Source organism: Falco cherrug, chromosome 8 (assembly GCF_023634085.1).
Source record: "Falco cherrug isolate bFalChe1 chromosome 8, bFalChe1.pri, whole genome shotgun sequence".
In the NCBI taxonomy this organism is placed as follows: domain Eukaryota; kingdom Metazoa; phylum Chordata; class Aves; order Falconiformes; family Falconidae; genus Falco; species Falco cherrug.
In genome coordinates this window covers 8187769-8202143 of record NC_073704.1, presented here as the reverse complement: position 1 = coordinate 8202143, position 14375 = coordinate 8187769, and the positions used below count along the sequence as shown (strand labels likewise).

At 43.4% G+C, this 14375-nt stretch overlaps 1 protein-coding gene across 1 annotated transcript in view; it reads left to right on the top strand.

The window, feature by feature from the left end:
* The window catches only part of IQCA1 (IQ motif containing with AAA domain 1), a 112297-nt gene that overhangs the window by 78414 nt on the left and 19508 nt on the right, over positions 1-14375 (top strand). Inside the window, exons 12-15 of the mRNA XM_055719502.1 lie at positions 2652-2713; positions 5493-5575; positions 8404-8511; positions 11946-12145. Of these exons, the coding sequence (XP_055575477.1) occupies positions 2652-2713; positions 5493-5575; positions 8404-8511; positions 11946-12145 (453 nt within the window). The remainder of the gene's footprint in view (positions 1-2651; positions 2714-5492; positions 5576-8403; positions 8512-11945; positions 12146-14375) is intronic.

Below are 14375 nucleotides of genomic sequence, written 5' to 3'. Positions count from 1 at the left end.
AGGAATCCACTCAAATGCTTCATAGGCTGCTGTTTATACACTGTCATTTCCCTTCAGCCACAGGAGTACTTTCCTCTCGTTACTTTTCCACATGCTTAGTGGCAGTAGCTGCAGACAGCTGATGGCTGCAGGACTTGCACGGTGACAGCCAAAGGGTGACACAGATCCTGCAGTTCCGACACAGAACAGTTCCCTCAATGAGACGTTTTGGCTGCTTTCCCTCTTCTGGTGCCAGACACACTCTGCTCTGGAATCTGGTCTGAAATCAGGTCCATGTTTGCTCATAGCAACCTCTGAGCTACTTAAAACATTTTCCTGAGCCCACACAGTAAGACAAGATACCACACTGAGCACAGAAGAGTCTTCTGTCATCTGCCAGCTAATAACCAATGCCGTTTACTGCATGTGACTTATCAAAGCAGAAAATAACCAAGTAAATGGATGGCTACACAGAAGCTAGACTGAAAATTCAGAGATAGAAACAAGGAGATTTCCATTACAAATGATGAGCATGTTCACATTCATTAAACATTATCATTTCCTAAACACAAGCAGTTCCAAATAAGACATTTTGGAGAGAAGCCATTGTCTACAATTCATATTTCCCCTTATTGCATCTCAGTGTTTGCCAAATTTCCCATAAATGCTGATGTTAATTAGGAAAACACATTTTCCCCCCACATAGTTCATTTTTGTTTTGCTCTCGAGTTACTTTATTGGTGAAGCTGCCTTGAGAACAGTACCAGTTGGCCAATAAATTCAACATATGCTTAGCATCTTTACATAGGTAGGAATGAACTTTTCTTCCCAGTCAGACCCCATGACATGTAATTTCTAGCTTGTTGGAAGAAAGGATAAAGGCAAAGCTGGAGGAACAGCAGAAATAAACCACTGACATTCTCAATGTGTCCTCAGTTGTTAAAACAGCATGGCACATGCTTTGTTCTTCCCATTCCTCCTCTTTAAAAGAAAACCCCACTGGCACATTCTAACACGTATTTGCTGCCAAGCTTGTTTATGTAAAGAAACCTGAGGTGTAATTTTGCAGAAACAGAATTGTTTGCACTACTTAATCCAAAACTTCAAAACATCACCTCTTTCCAGTTAACTTATCCATATAGTTCTGGGTTTAGTTTACATTTTCATGTAGATTATCTTTCTTGCATTGAAAATAGTAACATGTGATCAACATTGCAACTGTCATTGAAAACTTAAAATTGATACATTTCCAAACACTGCTGATCCATTCTAGGAAAAAAGAAATAAAACAACCCACAGTGTTTTCCAGATGATTTAACATTTTTAAACTCAACAACATAGCCTCTAGAGCTCTGTAGAAATATTAACTATTAAAAAGATAAAGTAAACAACTGTATTCCCAGGAAAGTGAACATAAACTTTTGGAAATAATAAACTGTCTTGATCAACTAAGCATTTAAGCACATGCTTAGATTTAAGCCATTGAAAAAACCTACGGTGCACAAATGTCCCTGTGTAAATAGTTGCACTGAAGTAATTCTAAAGTGCTTTGCAGGACTGAATTATGGACACCAGTGGTGGGCACTAATATGGATAATGATGCCCTCTGCACTACTAATTATCCCTAACCGTATGTATGGCTTGTGAGTTGCCGCTAATGGAGAGCCCTGACTTTACTGATTCACATCTTTCTTATCTATGTTTTCCATTGTTTTTTCACAGTACGTAAGAAAACTAGCCACACAAGCCAAAAATCTTCCCATAGTGAAAGTGTGATAAAAATACCCAGAGAAGAGCAGGTTGCGTTTCTCTGACCTCTTCAGACTTCTTCCCCAAGGCATTAGGAAAGAGGAGGCAGAAGGATAGATACCTAATGGTTAGGAGGCTAGCTGCAGGCTCCGGAGCATGGGGTTCAGGTCCTGGTCCAGCTATAAGCACCCTGCATGACCCTCAGGGAAGCTGCTTATATATTTTATCCCAAATAGAGGGTGGGGAGGGAAGCATGAACAGTCTCTGGAGCAGTCACTTGGACCCCACACCCTTTTCCTTCCTGCTTCTTTCTTGGGTAAGGGCCACATCCCCTCAACCACAGTCATGCTCCAAAAGGAAGGAGAGGCCCAAGTTTTCTCTTGGAGCACATAACCCTGGAATTCTATTGGATGCACCCTTCCCTGGGAGGAGCGGGGCCGATCGCTTTAAAGTACGGTGCTCTTGGGCACTCGGGGGAGGTGGGGGGGGGGGGGTTGTGTGCAACTGTCCCAGTCAGGTATGCAGACTCCTGAGCAGCTGCATTCTAGAAAGAAGCAGCAGCCACCAGGTCACTTCACGCAGAGTCCGGTTCAAGAGCACTTGCCACAGGATCTGCATGAGACTTGTAGGTTGGACACAGCTTCTCAGCCCAGGGGTGCTTCACCTCTCCCATGCCTTGGTGAGGTACTTACAAACCGGAACATCTCCTGTGCTTTTAGAAATGGGAGCAAGACTCCCTTTCCCTCAGGACATTCAAAGATAAGATTTCTCCCTTTAGATTCCTTCAGGAACAATGGCCACACAAACATTGAAATGCTTGCTGTTCTGGCCCTCCCTTTATACTTCAATACATTCATATATATAGATATATATGTATCTCTGTGCTCAGATCACTAATTCCTGCCTGTTTTTATGGTCCTTAGAAAAAAAAGACAACCACGAGGAAAAAGATAACAGAGATGGAAGAAGATCTAACTCCTGACAGGTAAAGAGAGGACCTGCTTACCCGATATTCAATGAGACAGCGTTCTTTTTGCATTAGATATGTTATCAACCCTTTTAGGTTTTGATTAAACAAGAAGCATCTCAATGCTGCTACTCTTACCAGGATCAGGAGCCCTACAAGACATAAAACCTCTTTGCTAAGAACTATAGATATCCATAAAAAGCTTAGATGATAAAAAAAAAGTCTTTTACAAACTCGCAGCACATACATTTTATCCAAAACCTGTTTTGCATTCCCAGTGATCACTACAACCTTCTCACTGCACCCCCCCGACTGATGGCTTCGCAGCACCACAGATAGTAGGGCAACAAAACACGGCTTTAACAGCACACAGCACAGACCTTGTTTTTCCTCCCATCTTCAACACCACGTACAAATTAAGGATCCCCATTCTGCAGCACGGCACCACTAGGGCCAGTCTCTGTTAACTTTAGTCAGGTTAATTCCAGTATGCAAAGATAAGCACATGTAACATTTAGCAGGATATTGGCCCCGTTTGCCTCTTTCCCATCCTTTCTGCAGGTGCAGAAGCACCTGACAGTTTTGTTGACTATCAGATTTTCCATCCCAGCTGAAGCCTGATAAGGGAGGCTGCAGACAGGCCCCTGTACCCTATAAATCACCCTTCATGCCTGAGGTATAACGTACATATCGTAAATCAGTCTTATCTATCAATAAGAGTTCTGGCAGACCTGGCAATTTCTTGTGTACCCTTGCTCTTTTAAGTACCCTTATTTGGAGGATTTGAAAGGATTTCTTCTTTCGATATTACATTTTTAGCAAGCTCATGATGTATTCACTGATAATCCAGCCATTTTTCACCTGTACACATAACAAACACCTACGCAGAGATAATCACCACTGGGACCTGCTGACCCAGCAGCGGTGCAGGGCCGGAGCAGACCCAGCTCCCAAGAGAGCAGGGCTGGAGAACAGCATGACAAGAATCACGCTCAATCACTGCGGGGGGGAAGCACATGGGAATCACCCCACAAATCCATTTTGTACAAGACATGCACGGCAAGACCTGGACTAGATCATTTGGGTGCCAGCACTACACTATCAGTCAGTGATCTCTTTACCCACTTTAAAAAAAACCTCTCCAAGCAAATATTTAAAATAAGTGTCAGGGATTATAACAGAACATGACCTCTCTTACAAGAGCAGCATGCCAAAGTCTAACAAGAATGCATATATTCTGTGCTATTAAAATTACCTTTGCACATACCTGCTTTATATATAAACTCAATATAAAACACAGCCATTTAAGACACAAGCTTTTTAATAGCTGGCTTTTAAATCAGAGTTTACGTGGCATTTTGGCTCCATGCTTTGCTCTTCCCTGCTGAGCAGGGAAGGAGAAAGCATTTCAGAAATAACCAAGAGAAGCTCAGGTTCCTCTCTGTTTTGGCATGGTGGAAGGGGCACAGGGGGCCTTAGTCAACAAAGACTGATCATATCACACTTACTTGGAGGAGAACTCAGGGCATGCATCATTAAGCTTGCACAGTAAAAGTAAGACTGGAAAAGTAGAAGTCATGCTCCCAACAGAACTGTCAGGTTACTCCCATTCTACCTTCTGCTTGCTTTATGATGCATACTCAACATGAAAACCACCGAGAATAAAAGCAAGAGTCAGAGTGGCAAAATCAACATTGTTGAAGGTGCATTAAATTTTGTATTTGCTTATTACTACTCCTATATTAATTGTGCCACTAGCACTGCTTAAACATAAAACTTCCCAGCTGAAATGGAAAAATGCTGCAGACCTCAAGTTATACATGTAGTTTTATTAGTCAACTGAGAGTCACTATTAAATTTTTTTACTGTAGCCGTACCAGAATATCCCATTTAAGACAGGTGACAAAGACAAGAAAAGCTCGGGTATTGAAGGAAGAGAATGTGAACAGTGCAAATGGTGAAGGACCTAGAAAGATTTGAATCAGTATTGTTTCCACGAACTACACAACAGGAACATCCAACAGGCTTATTCATTTTGTGTAATCCTTGAAGCAGCATCAAACCAAAAATGTCATTAAAAGTAATACTTGGATAGAACTCCAAAAGAGAGAGTGTGGAGAACATCCACACCGATAGAAAGCCCAGTAGAAGTGTAAGCATGTTAAATCCTCAGTTACTGGGGACTATTTCCAGCCACTAATGGAGATAGGAAGAAAACATTCCACTGGAGAAATTACACCCATTTCCACTGTACATTTTTATCCCAGTCCTTTGGCCAGCACGACCCTAGCACTGCAGGAGGCAGGCCACTGGTTGCTCTGATCAAGTCATTCCCAGTATGTTCCTGATGAGATGAGGCTGTCTATTGCAAACAGAATAAATTCCAAGAAGAATTAATTAATTACTACTAATTGGAGAGCTAAATGAATAGGTATAGTAGTGTTAGGATTGCTATTATTGTATAATTTAAAAATAATTTCCCAGTAATTGATATTAATGAATGAGTCTATTACACAAGTCATAACTGATCTTGCATCACCTGGCAATGGGTAATGGAATCCGTGTGAGAGGGAGCCACGCACCGTGTGAGGCAGTGAAAGACATTCCTTGCTGTAACGCAGAAAGCTGTACTTATTGATTTCATATTGATGGCACTAATCACCTTTACCTCTGAGCTGCAAAATACATTTATAAAGCTGAGAAGACATAAATAACACTCAAGCTAGTTCAGTTACTGAAGGACTGAGCTTTTGCTTAAAATGCCCTAGAATTTCTGAATGATTTCTCTCGTCCATAGGACCATCGATTCTCTGTACAGGGAACTAGTGGAAGAAGGATTACTAATAAAAGCCAAGTCCGTGAATCTCTCCGATTATGTTGGTAAAGTACATGTTTTACAGCTACTATGGTGTTTAATCTAACCAAACCTCCAGCCATTCAGTGTTCGCTGACCCCTATTTCCAGTCAAGAGCAAGTTCAAGAGTAATTACACGTTCAGGACTTTCAAAATTGAATATCTAGAGCCACACATGCAAATAAAGTCTGTTTCTGCAGCGTGCTTAGTACTTTCCACTTCTGGTACCGAAACCAGGGCCTGTTTGTAAAGCTGGCGCTTAGCTCCAAGCGCTAACACCTGGAAGCCTTGAATGTTTCTGGACATCACAAGTCAGCCTGAGGTGGGACCAGGACATCCTTTAAGGAGCACTGACCAGGCAGTGCAAGTCTATCAGACACTGGGTCATAATCAGCCTAGAATATTTCCCAGAGAACAGTAAAAGTCATGCCTTTAGCATTTGTTTATTCAGCAGAGAAGACTCACCCCCTTACCTCCACCTCCCTGACCGCCCGTGAACTTGAGCAGTGCTTTGAGGCATAGCCAGCCCTTGGTTTGAGTAGGATGTGTCTGTCTAGTTCTGCATTTGGCAGTCCTCTCGCCTAGTTCCTGTTAGCCTGCAGCTGCAGTCAGACACGCTTGCCCATGCTCTACACATTAAAAAACCCCAAACTCACCCCACTTGCAGGCTCCACAGGGGTCTGCCACCACCTCCAAAAGCATTTGGTGACATACAGTAAAACCCCAGCAACCTTAGCAGCAAAACCCTCAAGATTCAGTTGTTTCAAAGGCCTCCACCGTTTGAATTTGCAGACATCCAGAGGCCACAATGCCACCGACTGTTGGTGCAGTATGTATCCAAGCCAGAAAAGCTGGATTCTTGTACATGACCTCTAAATGCCACGTTTATATAAACTCTTAGGTGCACCAGTTACTGCCTTCAGAGTCTCTTCCCACTCTGTTGAAGACTGAATTAACAAGTATTCCACTAATTTTATGCTCAAAAAAATCATGAGGTAATGGAAGATTTTCATTATTCCTTCATTTACCCAGCCAGTACCATCAAGGTCACTTTTGTCCCACAGACATTCCACAGCACAGATGCTTTTAAAGCACACATTAGCCAGTGGCTAATAGTTAACAGCTGGTAACATCAAACTTGGAAACAGGCTGAGATGGCTTTGGGCCATCTTCCCTTGACCCAAGGTTTGAAGCCTTGACTCCTCTGCAGCACAGAGCCACGCCAGGGCTGCTCCAAGCTGCACCAGCAATACTCACTTCCCAGCAGCAGAAGATGCTGGGCACAGAAATGCAGAGCCTGGCAATACACACCTGGCTGCCTACACCCCTGCCAGGTCACCGGCAGGTCCCAGCACGGATTGCTGGCCCATACAGACCAGGCAGTGGCCCAGACTGTCAAGGCCAGCTCTTTCCCACTCAGAACCATCATGCTTCTTGGGCTGCCAAACAAGATACAGTAGGTATTTAAAGATGGCCTAGGATCTGGACCTAACCTTTTGTTGGGTTTTGGGTTTTTTTTTTTAATCCACAAAAATTCCCTTCAAGGGTCCAAGGACACAGTCAAAGCCTGCAGAAAAACAAGTGCTCATCTGCTCAGCTCTTACAGGGCTGAAGCCTGAGGAAGGTCACTTACTCCCAGTTCCTGGGAAAAGGACAAAGAGTGGAATTGTGCTACACAGCGAGTAAAGGCACTGAAACGTCCCCCCTCTATGACAAACCGACATCACTGAACTAATTTTCTTGGTGACCTTATCTAAATTAGTCAGAGAATATCCACTGTGATTTATGTTCAGTTGCAATTAAACCCTTTGATGCCTTCTAATTAAATCTGTGAAGATTAATTCCTATCCAGTTCTTTTGATTTCTCCTTAAATAAAAGATAAAACCTGAAATGAATTTTATCCTTCAGAGGGGAGGGGGCAGTTGCATGAGAGCTTGTCTGTCTTTTTGCCCCCACATCACAACACCACTTTCTCTCTTAACCATTGCTAATTTACCTCTGCTCCAGAGATCTTTACTGCTTTCCCTTTTTTTCTCTCCAATAAAACATAATATACTATTATTTTTCAATAGTATTCACCATAACAGCATGTAGTTTATGCTAAAAAATAATCGTTGACTACATCATCACAACTAGTTTTCCAGCTTGTGGCCCATCCTTCTGGTTCTTTCTTCTCCAGCACGCCTAGTGCACGGACTTCGACAGGGCAGGCAATGTGATTATGGCTCTGCAACAAGAGCTAAGACAAGATTAGATTGTGTCAGTTCGTGTCAGGGATTTTTTGTTTTCTTGAGTTGTTTCGTGGAAGCTTTTTGCACGAAAGAGCAAACTGCAAAGCAAAGACCCCCCCCAAAATTAGCTGACGCAAACGTCTTAACATAGCAAGAAGCTGAGATGTGATGCAGCCAGGGGAAAGGTTGTTAAAATCTCTTTTCCCCCCTTTTTGAAATTCTTCTGATAGAGCATCGTTCACTGGGATTCCAGCCCTGCAAAATCCCAAATCTAGAAATCCTTTGCCAGCAGCGTGATTTATGGTGCTACTAATGATTCTTCTCCACAAAGTTTCTTTAAAAGGTTACTGGAGACAGACTGCTCTGCTGAACGCCTTCTGCCGTCTGGAGGGGAAAGCCCACAACGTGTTTAACTTCATTTTCCTTTGCAGTTCACCTTTCAGATTTCTCAGGGCCACATTCCACAACAATATTGCCCCGCTTGAGTCCCTGTCCCTCGACAGTACTGGGTTTGCGGAGAGCATGTAATATTGGTATTCTATGGTAGTTTTTCAGTATTTGAGTTATGCATTTTATAACAATGCCGTGTCACATTTATTAAGCCTACGCTTCCTCCCTACAGGCGAGTACAGCTACCTGGGGACCACACTTCGTCAGGTAGATATAGAGCCAATGCCCTCTCTCGCAGATGTCAGACAGCTAATAGCGCTGTATGGAATATTGCCATTAGGTAAGAGCACAGCAAAAATTACTAGAGGGCAGAATACGACTGCTTTGCTTCCTGTCAGTAACATGCGCTTTTACTGGCTTTGACAGGGCTTGATTAATCGTAATCTAAAGCATTTTGCAGTATAATTGTTTTTCAATTAAGTCTTCTGAGTGAAGACCATATCATTTTAATAGTGCATAAAGGAGCTTGCACATACTATTGTCAGGTATTGCGTTTCCATACCATCTCTGTTTGCATGTTAACAGTTTGTGAATGGCAGCACATAAAAGGAAATCACTTGGGAAAGATAATAGCTAAAACAAGCTCCAGTGATCAAAATTAATCAAGTTAAGGGAAGGGCTAAGGTTGCAATTTACCTTTTACAAGCTGGCTAATGTTACTCAGTACTAAACAATGCAATCGTTTAAGGAATTAGTCTGAATACATTTTGTACATCAGAGAGAACATTTTTAAACGCCCTTGCAGCTTTAATGCCAGACTTAACCAATATCTAACAAGGCTGTGCTGGGTCGGGTTGTTTGCTTTTAATGTAAAAATCTATCCCATATTTTACTTGGGAATGGCATTGAGCCAAACTGTGGTGATTGCAAGAAATGCCTGTCTCGAGGGCCTCTACTCATACTTCGCTTGCATCCTTTTCCATTCCTGATTGGATTTGGGGGAGATTTTAACTAGGCACATGCTCCCCCAGGCTCTGTCGTTGTCTGCTGATCCCCTTTACAGGGCAAAATAGCTGACAGCTCCCAGCCTCCCTCTCTGGCAAATGGAGCAAAGCTGACACAGAGCTGCTGCTTTTTCCTCCCCTTTGCGAGCCTTCCAGAAAGACCGGTGCTCAGGCTGCTCTGTACGTACACACTCTGTGGCTGTCTCCGTGCACCTCCTGCCTCCTCTGTCCCCAAAGCAGGCTCGATACACTGTAGAGAGCTCAGTGTGCTCATGCACAAGTCTGCTGCGTTCAGGTTTTGGGTGGAGAAGAGTGCTCCTGCTGCCCTATAGCTCAGTCTGCAGTCAGGTTAACAAAGAGGATGCTAGCAGCACCCCTGCCTTCAGCCTAGATGGGGCTCTTCCCATCTAAACCACGCTCAAGGTAGTTTTGGATAAACCCTCACCGGAGGATTGCAAGTCTGCCCGCAATCACCTGAGAAAGCTCAGCAGTTACCATGTTGCAGTCAGTGCAGGCAGGGATATTTCACATATTGGATAGCTCCTCCAAAGTTATGTTTTAACACCACCTAATCCAGTGAAATTGAGCCCCAAGACACACCCCCAAGGCAGGGGGAAAGAGGACCCATAAATTTTCTGCCATTTATACAATTGGCAAAAATTCTAGGGAGAAGAGACCCTTGACTAGCTGAACAAACAAAAAGCATTTGCAGTAGCAGTTTGAAAAATGCCTTTGAGTAAAAAAAGAAATATTACACGAACCACAAAAAAGGCACAGGAACAGTTTCACCTTTTGGGTAATACATTATTTTTACTTAATTGGTTTACTTAATTTACTTATTTTACTTAATTGGTCTCAAAACAGTTAATCATTATGTTATTGTGTATGCATAGGAGTGAAAGTTTTTCTCAAAATAGTCACCTGATGGTAAGGAAAGCTCCAGCTTAAATGGCATCGAGGAAATTATAAGCAGCTGAAAGGAGAAATAATAGTAGAAGATATACTTCATCTTTAACCACAGAGGAGTCTGCTGCTCCCCTCATAATAAATCTATGTGTAATAGTAATAAATTGGTATGGAACGACCAAATATTAATAAAGCCTGGGTGGCTGACAACTTCACTACATCCTGCACAGTGCTGAAATAATGGCATTCATCTTCACACTCGGTTCATTGTCATTTATTTGGGACATTAAACCATTAGGACACAGGTAGGCAGCCTGATTAGATTTGTTTTTAAATACCATTCTTACCTAGCTGTCCCCTTAAATAAGAGAACTTTTCCAGGCTAAGCCACAGGCACCTCGGCAGCCTGTCACCTTCAGGGCCAGTTTCCCCCAGCTGGTCCCATAGGCTGGTAGACACTGGTCTCTGAGACCGTCAGAAGTAACAGGATGCTCTCACAGATTTTCAAGTCTGGCTTCCTAACAGCTACCACTACTGACACAAGACATTTTCAGGCATTGAGGCAGTGATGTTACTGCACTTAGCAGCGGATACGGATAAAGCGTTTGACATTTCCTGCTACTTCCACCTCTGGAGCTTCACCTGTACCTAATTCATACAGTGACAGAGCTGCAGGGAAGACAAGTTCTATCACCATCAACCACCTGAATCTGTGTGTGGTTCTGTTTTCACAACGCAGGCGTTTCTGCTAGGCTTTCCCAGGTGATGGATCATATTTCTTGCAGCCCAGAATGAATTTACCTGGAGCAGCCATCGAGACAGATTTAGAAATGCTGAGCAGTCATTGCTGCTGGCAGAGCAAGTGAAGCATAGCAACCCTGGCATTTGCTCACCTGAATAAAATGAAGCGAACAGAATAGGATCCTCCTCCTGCTAGCAGATATCTCATACCTGCTCTGCAACGTGCAGCTGCCATGTTCAGGACTGGGGAACGACACCAGCTCCTCCGCAGATGAGCTAAAACCACACTTGGCAGCTGGGCTTGGAGGGAATATCAGCAGCGGAGGATTTTGGTGTACAGCTAGCCTGAGTGACAGACAGCCAGAGTCTTCACTGCTCACTGAAAAACAATAACATTTAAGAGGAAAAATTACCCCAAGAAGGGAAGGGTAGGCAGAGGTTAAAGGAGAGAAAACACCACATCTGGTAACATCTGCTTTCAAAATCACTGACAAACAGCTCCAACAGATAGTCCCATTAGTTTGTTTTCTTTAAAGATGGGGAAGCTGGAAGTTGTCATTTCAGACAGCAGGAGGAAGGCATTCTGCTAGCCTTACATGCAGCAGGAGCCTATGCCCTTGTCCAGTGGCGGAAAGTGACAGCCTGCTCCGACAACTAATGCCAAACCTGAAGCCACAGGTACATCTGTAACTGACAGCTGGGGGAGCTGACAGCTGCTGCGTGACTGAAGGCAAGCGTCCTTGTGCAGGGCACCAGGCTCAGCCGTGCACACAGCCACCAGCAGCAGTTCTACTTCGAGATGCTTAGCTCGTATCAGTCCTCAAAGATTTACCAAGGAATTACCATTCTTTCAGCTCACCTAGGTGTGGAGTTGAAGTTTGCCCAGCAGAAGGTACAAATAAAGGTGGCTGAGTTTTGCTGCAGACAGGGATGTTAACTCAAACGTGCCAGGGGCATACCTCTGGTTTTACAGTATGGAACTCAAGAGCACTTGTGTCATATTAAGGAAACGATTAATTCACATATATTATTTACAGTGAAGAAAAAAGAAGGAAGAATCATTCTGTAACCTTTATAGCAGACTTAAATGAAAGCAATAATAGTGCCACATGACTTTTTACAGGTTCCCAGACAGTCCACGAGAAGGCTCCTTTGGTGAAAGCCTTATTACTAGCTGGACCCGCTGGGGTTGGAAAGAAAATGTTGGTCCATGCCATCTGCACTGAAACAGGAGCCAACCTCTTCAACTTATCTGCTTCCAACATTGCCAGGAAGTATCCAGGCAAGAGTGGCTTGCAAATGATGCTTCACAAGGTTCTCAAGGTACTGTGCTTCGTGTACTTCTCTACAAAGCTGGTTCAGTTAATCATATCTTTGGTGGAACAAATAGGGACTTGTAGTTCCTCCATACCAAGGAACATACACACTAATCATGCGAGACCAAAGCTGCCCAAGGTCCAAAGGATGGCCAGCCTAATTTGAAACTCCCTCCCTGCTTTTGAGTTTTCAAAACCACTTGCTGACAGCCAGTGTGTGCACCACTGCAGAGGATTTAATGCCCCTTGAGAAATCACTCATAGTAGCCATATTTTTCACATTAACATTTGTGCAAGCTTTGCATTACCTTGAATGTTAAAAGCATCATAGATAAAGAAAATTCTGTTCTTTGTTTATATGCACATCAGTCAGGAATGTTTGCCACGCAGCATTTAATCAGATGCTAGGCTGGGGGTGGTCAAAAATTTCCTCTCTGGGGCTGTTCTAAAACAGCTCTCCCCTCTACTGCTCTCTGTTTACCTATCAGCAAGCTTTTCAAAAGAGGGGATCCTGGTTCAGGATTACATTAACAGAAATGTATGAGAAGTCTGGAAATTAAAGAAGGCATATGAGCTGTGAAGAACATTTCCCAAATCCTCTTCAGAAAAAAAAAAAAAAAAAGAAAGACTATCCTGGCAGAATTTCTTCCACATTCTAAGTCCTCAGCATTTCTGCTAAGGAAGGAAGCCGGTAAACATTTCCAGACGAAATACTCATAGAAAGAAAAAGCACACCGTGTACACTAGAAAAAGCCAAATACAATATTTTTCCAGTGCCAGAGGCCTACTAAAGGACTGAATTCAAATTGGCTTTCCCTAGGATTTATCAGATGTATGTTATTAAATCCAGTATTATAGCAGGCTTTGTGACAGGTGCCACCAACCCCAGAAAGGACTGGTTTCACCGTTAAAACTAAAGCAATCCCCAAGGACCCCACTCCTTGCTGGTCAGAGCAGCGCCTAAGGAAAAGCAACTGGTGCTGGGACCACGCACCCTTGATGCCATAACACTAACACTGGGTCTGGCACCCCCCCCCCGACACAAGCTAGTGCCGTTAGGCTGAGCTAACCCTCCCTCTCCTGCTTCCGCTCTGCACATTTCACCCTTCTGGGTTTCTCTGCCCTCATCAATTGCAAAGCACACGGCTGGCTGCAGGCACAGCACAGACCACCCTTGCCATCATTTAGACTCTGCTAGAGCACAAGGCCTTTAAAAACACAGGAGAAAGGCAGCCTTTTCACTCCTATAGAAGGTTCCAGCTGAAGATATTAAGATATTTTTTTTTTGTATACATGCATCCATATAATATGTACACTAACTGGCACATACATAAAATTGTTTGCATATCTGTATACATTATATATGCAAGTATATATACATACATTAGGTAAAGTCTAAATATAGGTATAGAAAAATTTACCTTTTTCCACATCAAGACCAAACGGGAACATTAGCCAACACCTCCCCCAAAATTACAGTGAGCAGTCCAAGCTTACTTCTCTACCATAGCTGTCACAGAAGAAGCAACAACACTTGGGTGAACCTTCATGAGTTACCAGGATCGAAGTAGCTTGCAGTCAATCACATGAAATAAGGACTGTCCAGGCACTTGCTTATCAAAAGGTGACTTGTTCCAACTGCAACAGCAGTACTGCTTCAAACTCTCCTCCTTTCACCACCGAGCAAATACCACAGAGTATCTCTAAAGGAACGTATCATCTGCATGCTCATTTCTGTGCAGACTTATATCGACATAGCACCAGCTACGTCTTAGCATCATTCAAATCAATTATGTTCAGTTTCCATCCCTAATCCCTTCAGTTGTTTCACCTCTCCCTGCCACCTTCTGTCCCTGTGGCAGAGTCACTAATTTGTCAATCTGCTGAATACTTCGACTCAGATTCTGTAGGTTCTCAGAGCCAGGCTGGAAGCAGTCCTCCATCTACATAGGCTCTCACCTCTGCTGTTAGAATCCCTCTTTTTTTTTTTTTGTTTCCTCGACAATGCCAAATGTGTCTGGATTTCCCTGTCTCTGGGAACTCTCAAGTCCCTGCCACAGCTGTCTGCTCCATTTGTCCTGCCATCAGTTGCTATTTCTTTACAACACCCAGCGGTCCCACACACACACCTGGGATGGAGTAACTCCATCCAACAGCACAAGGAGGTCCAAGGTGTAGCCCACCAAGTAGGCAGCAGCTTTGCAGGGGAGGACTGGGTGTTCTCAACGACAGCAAGC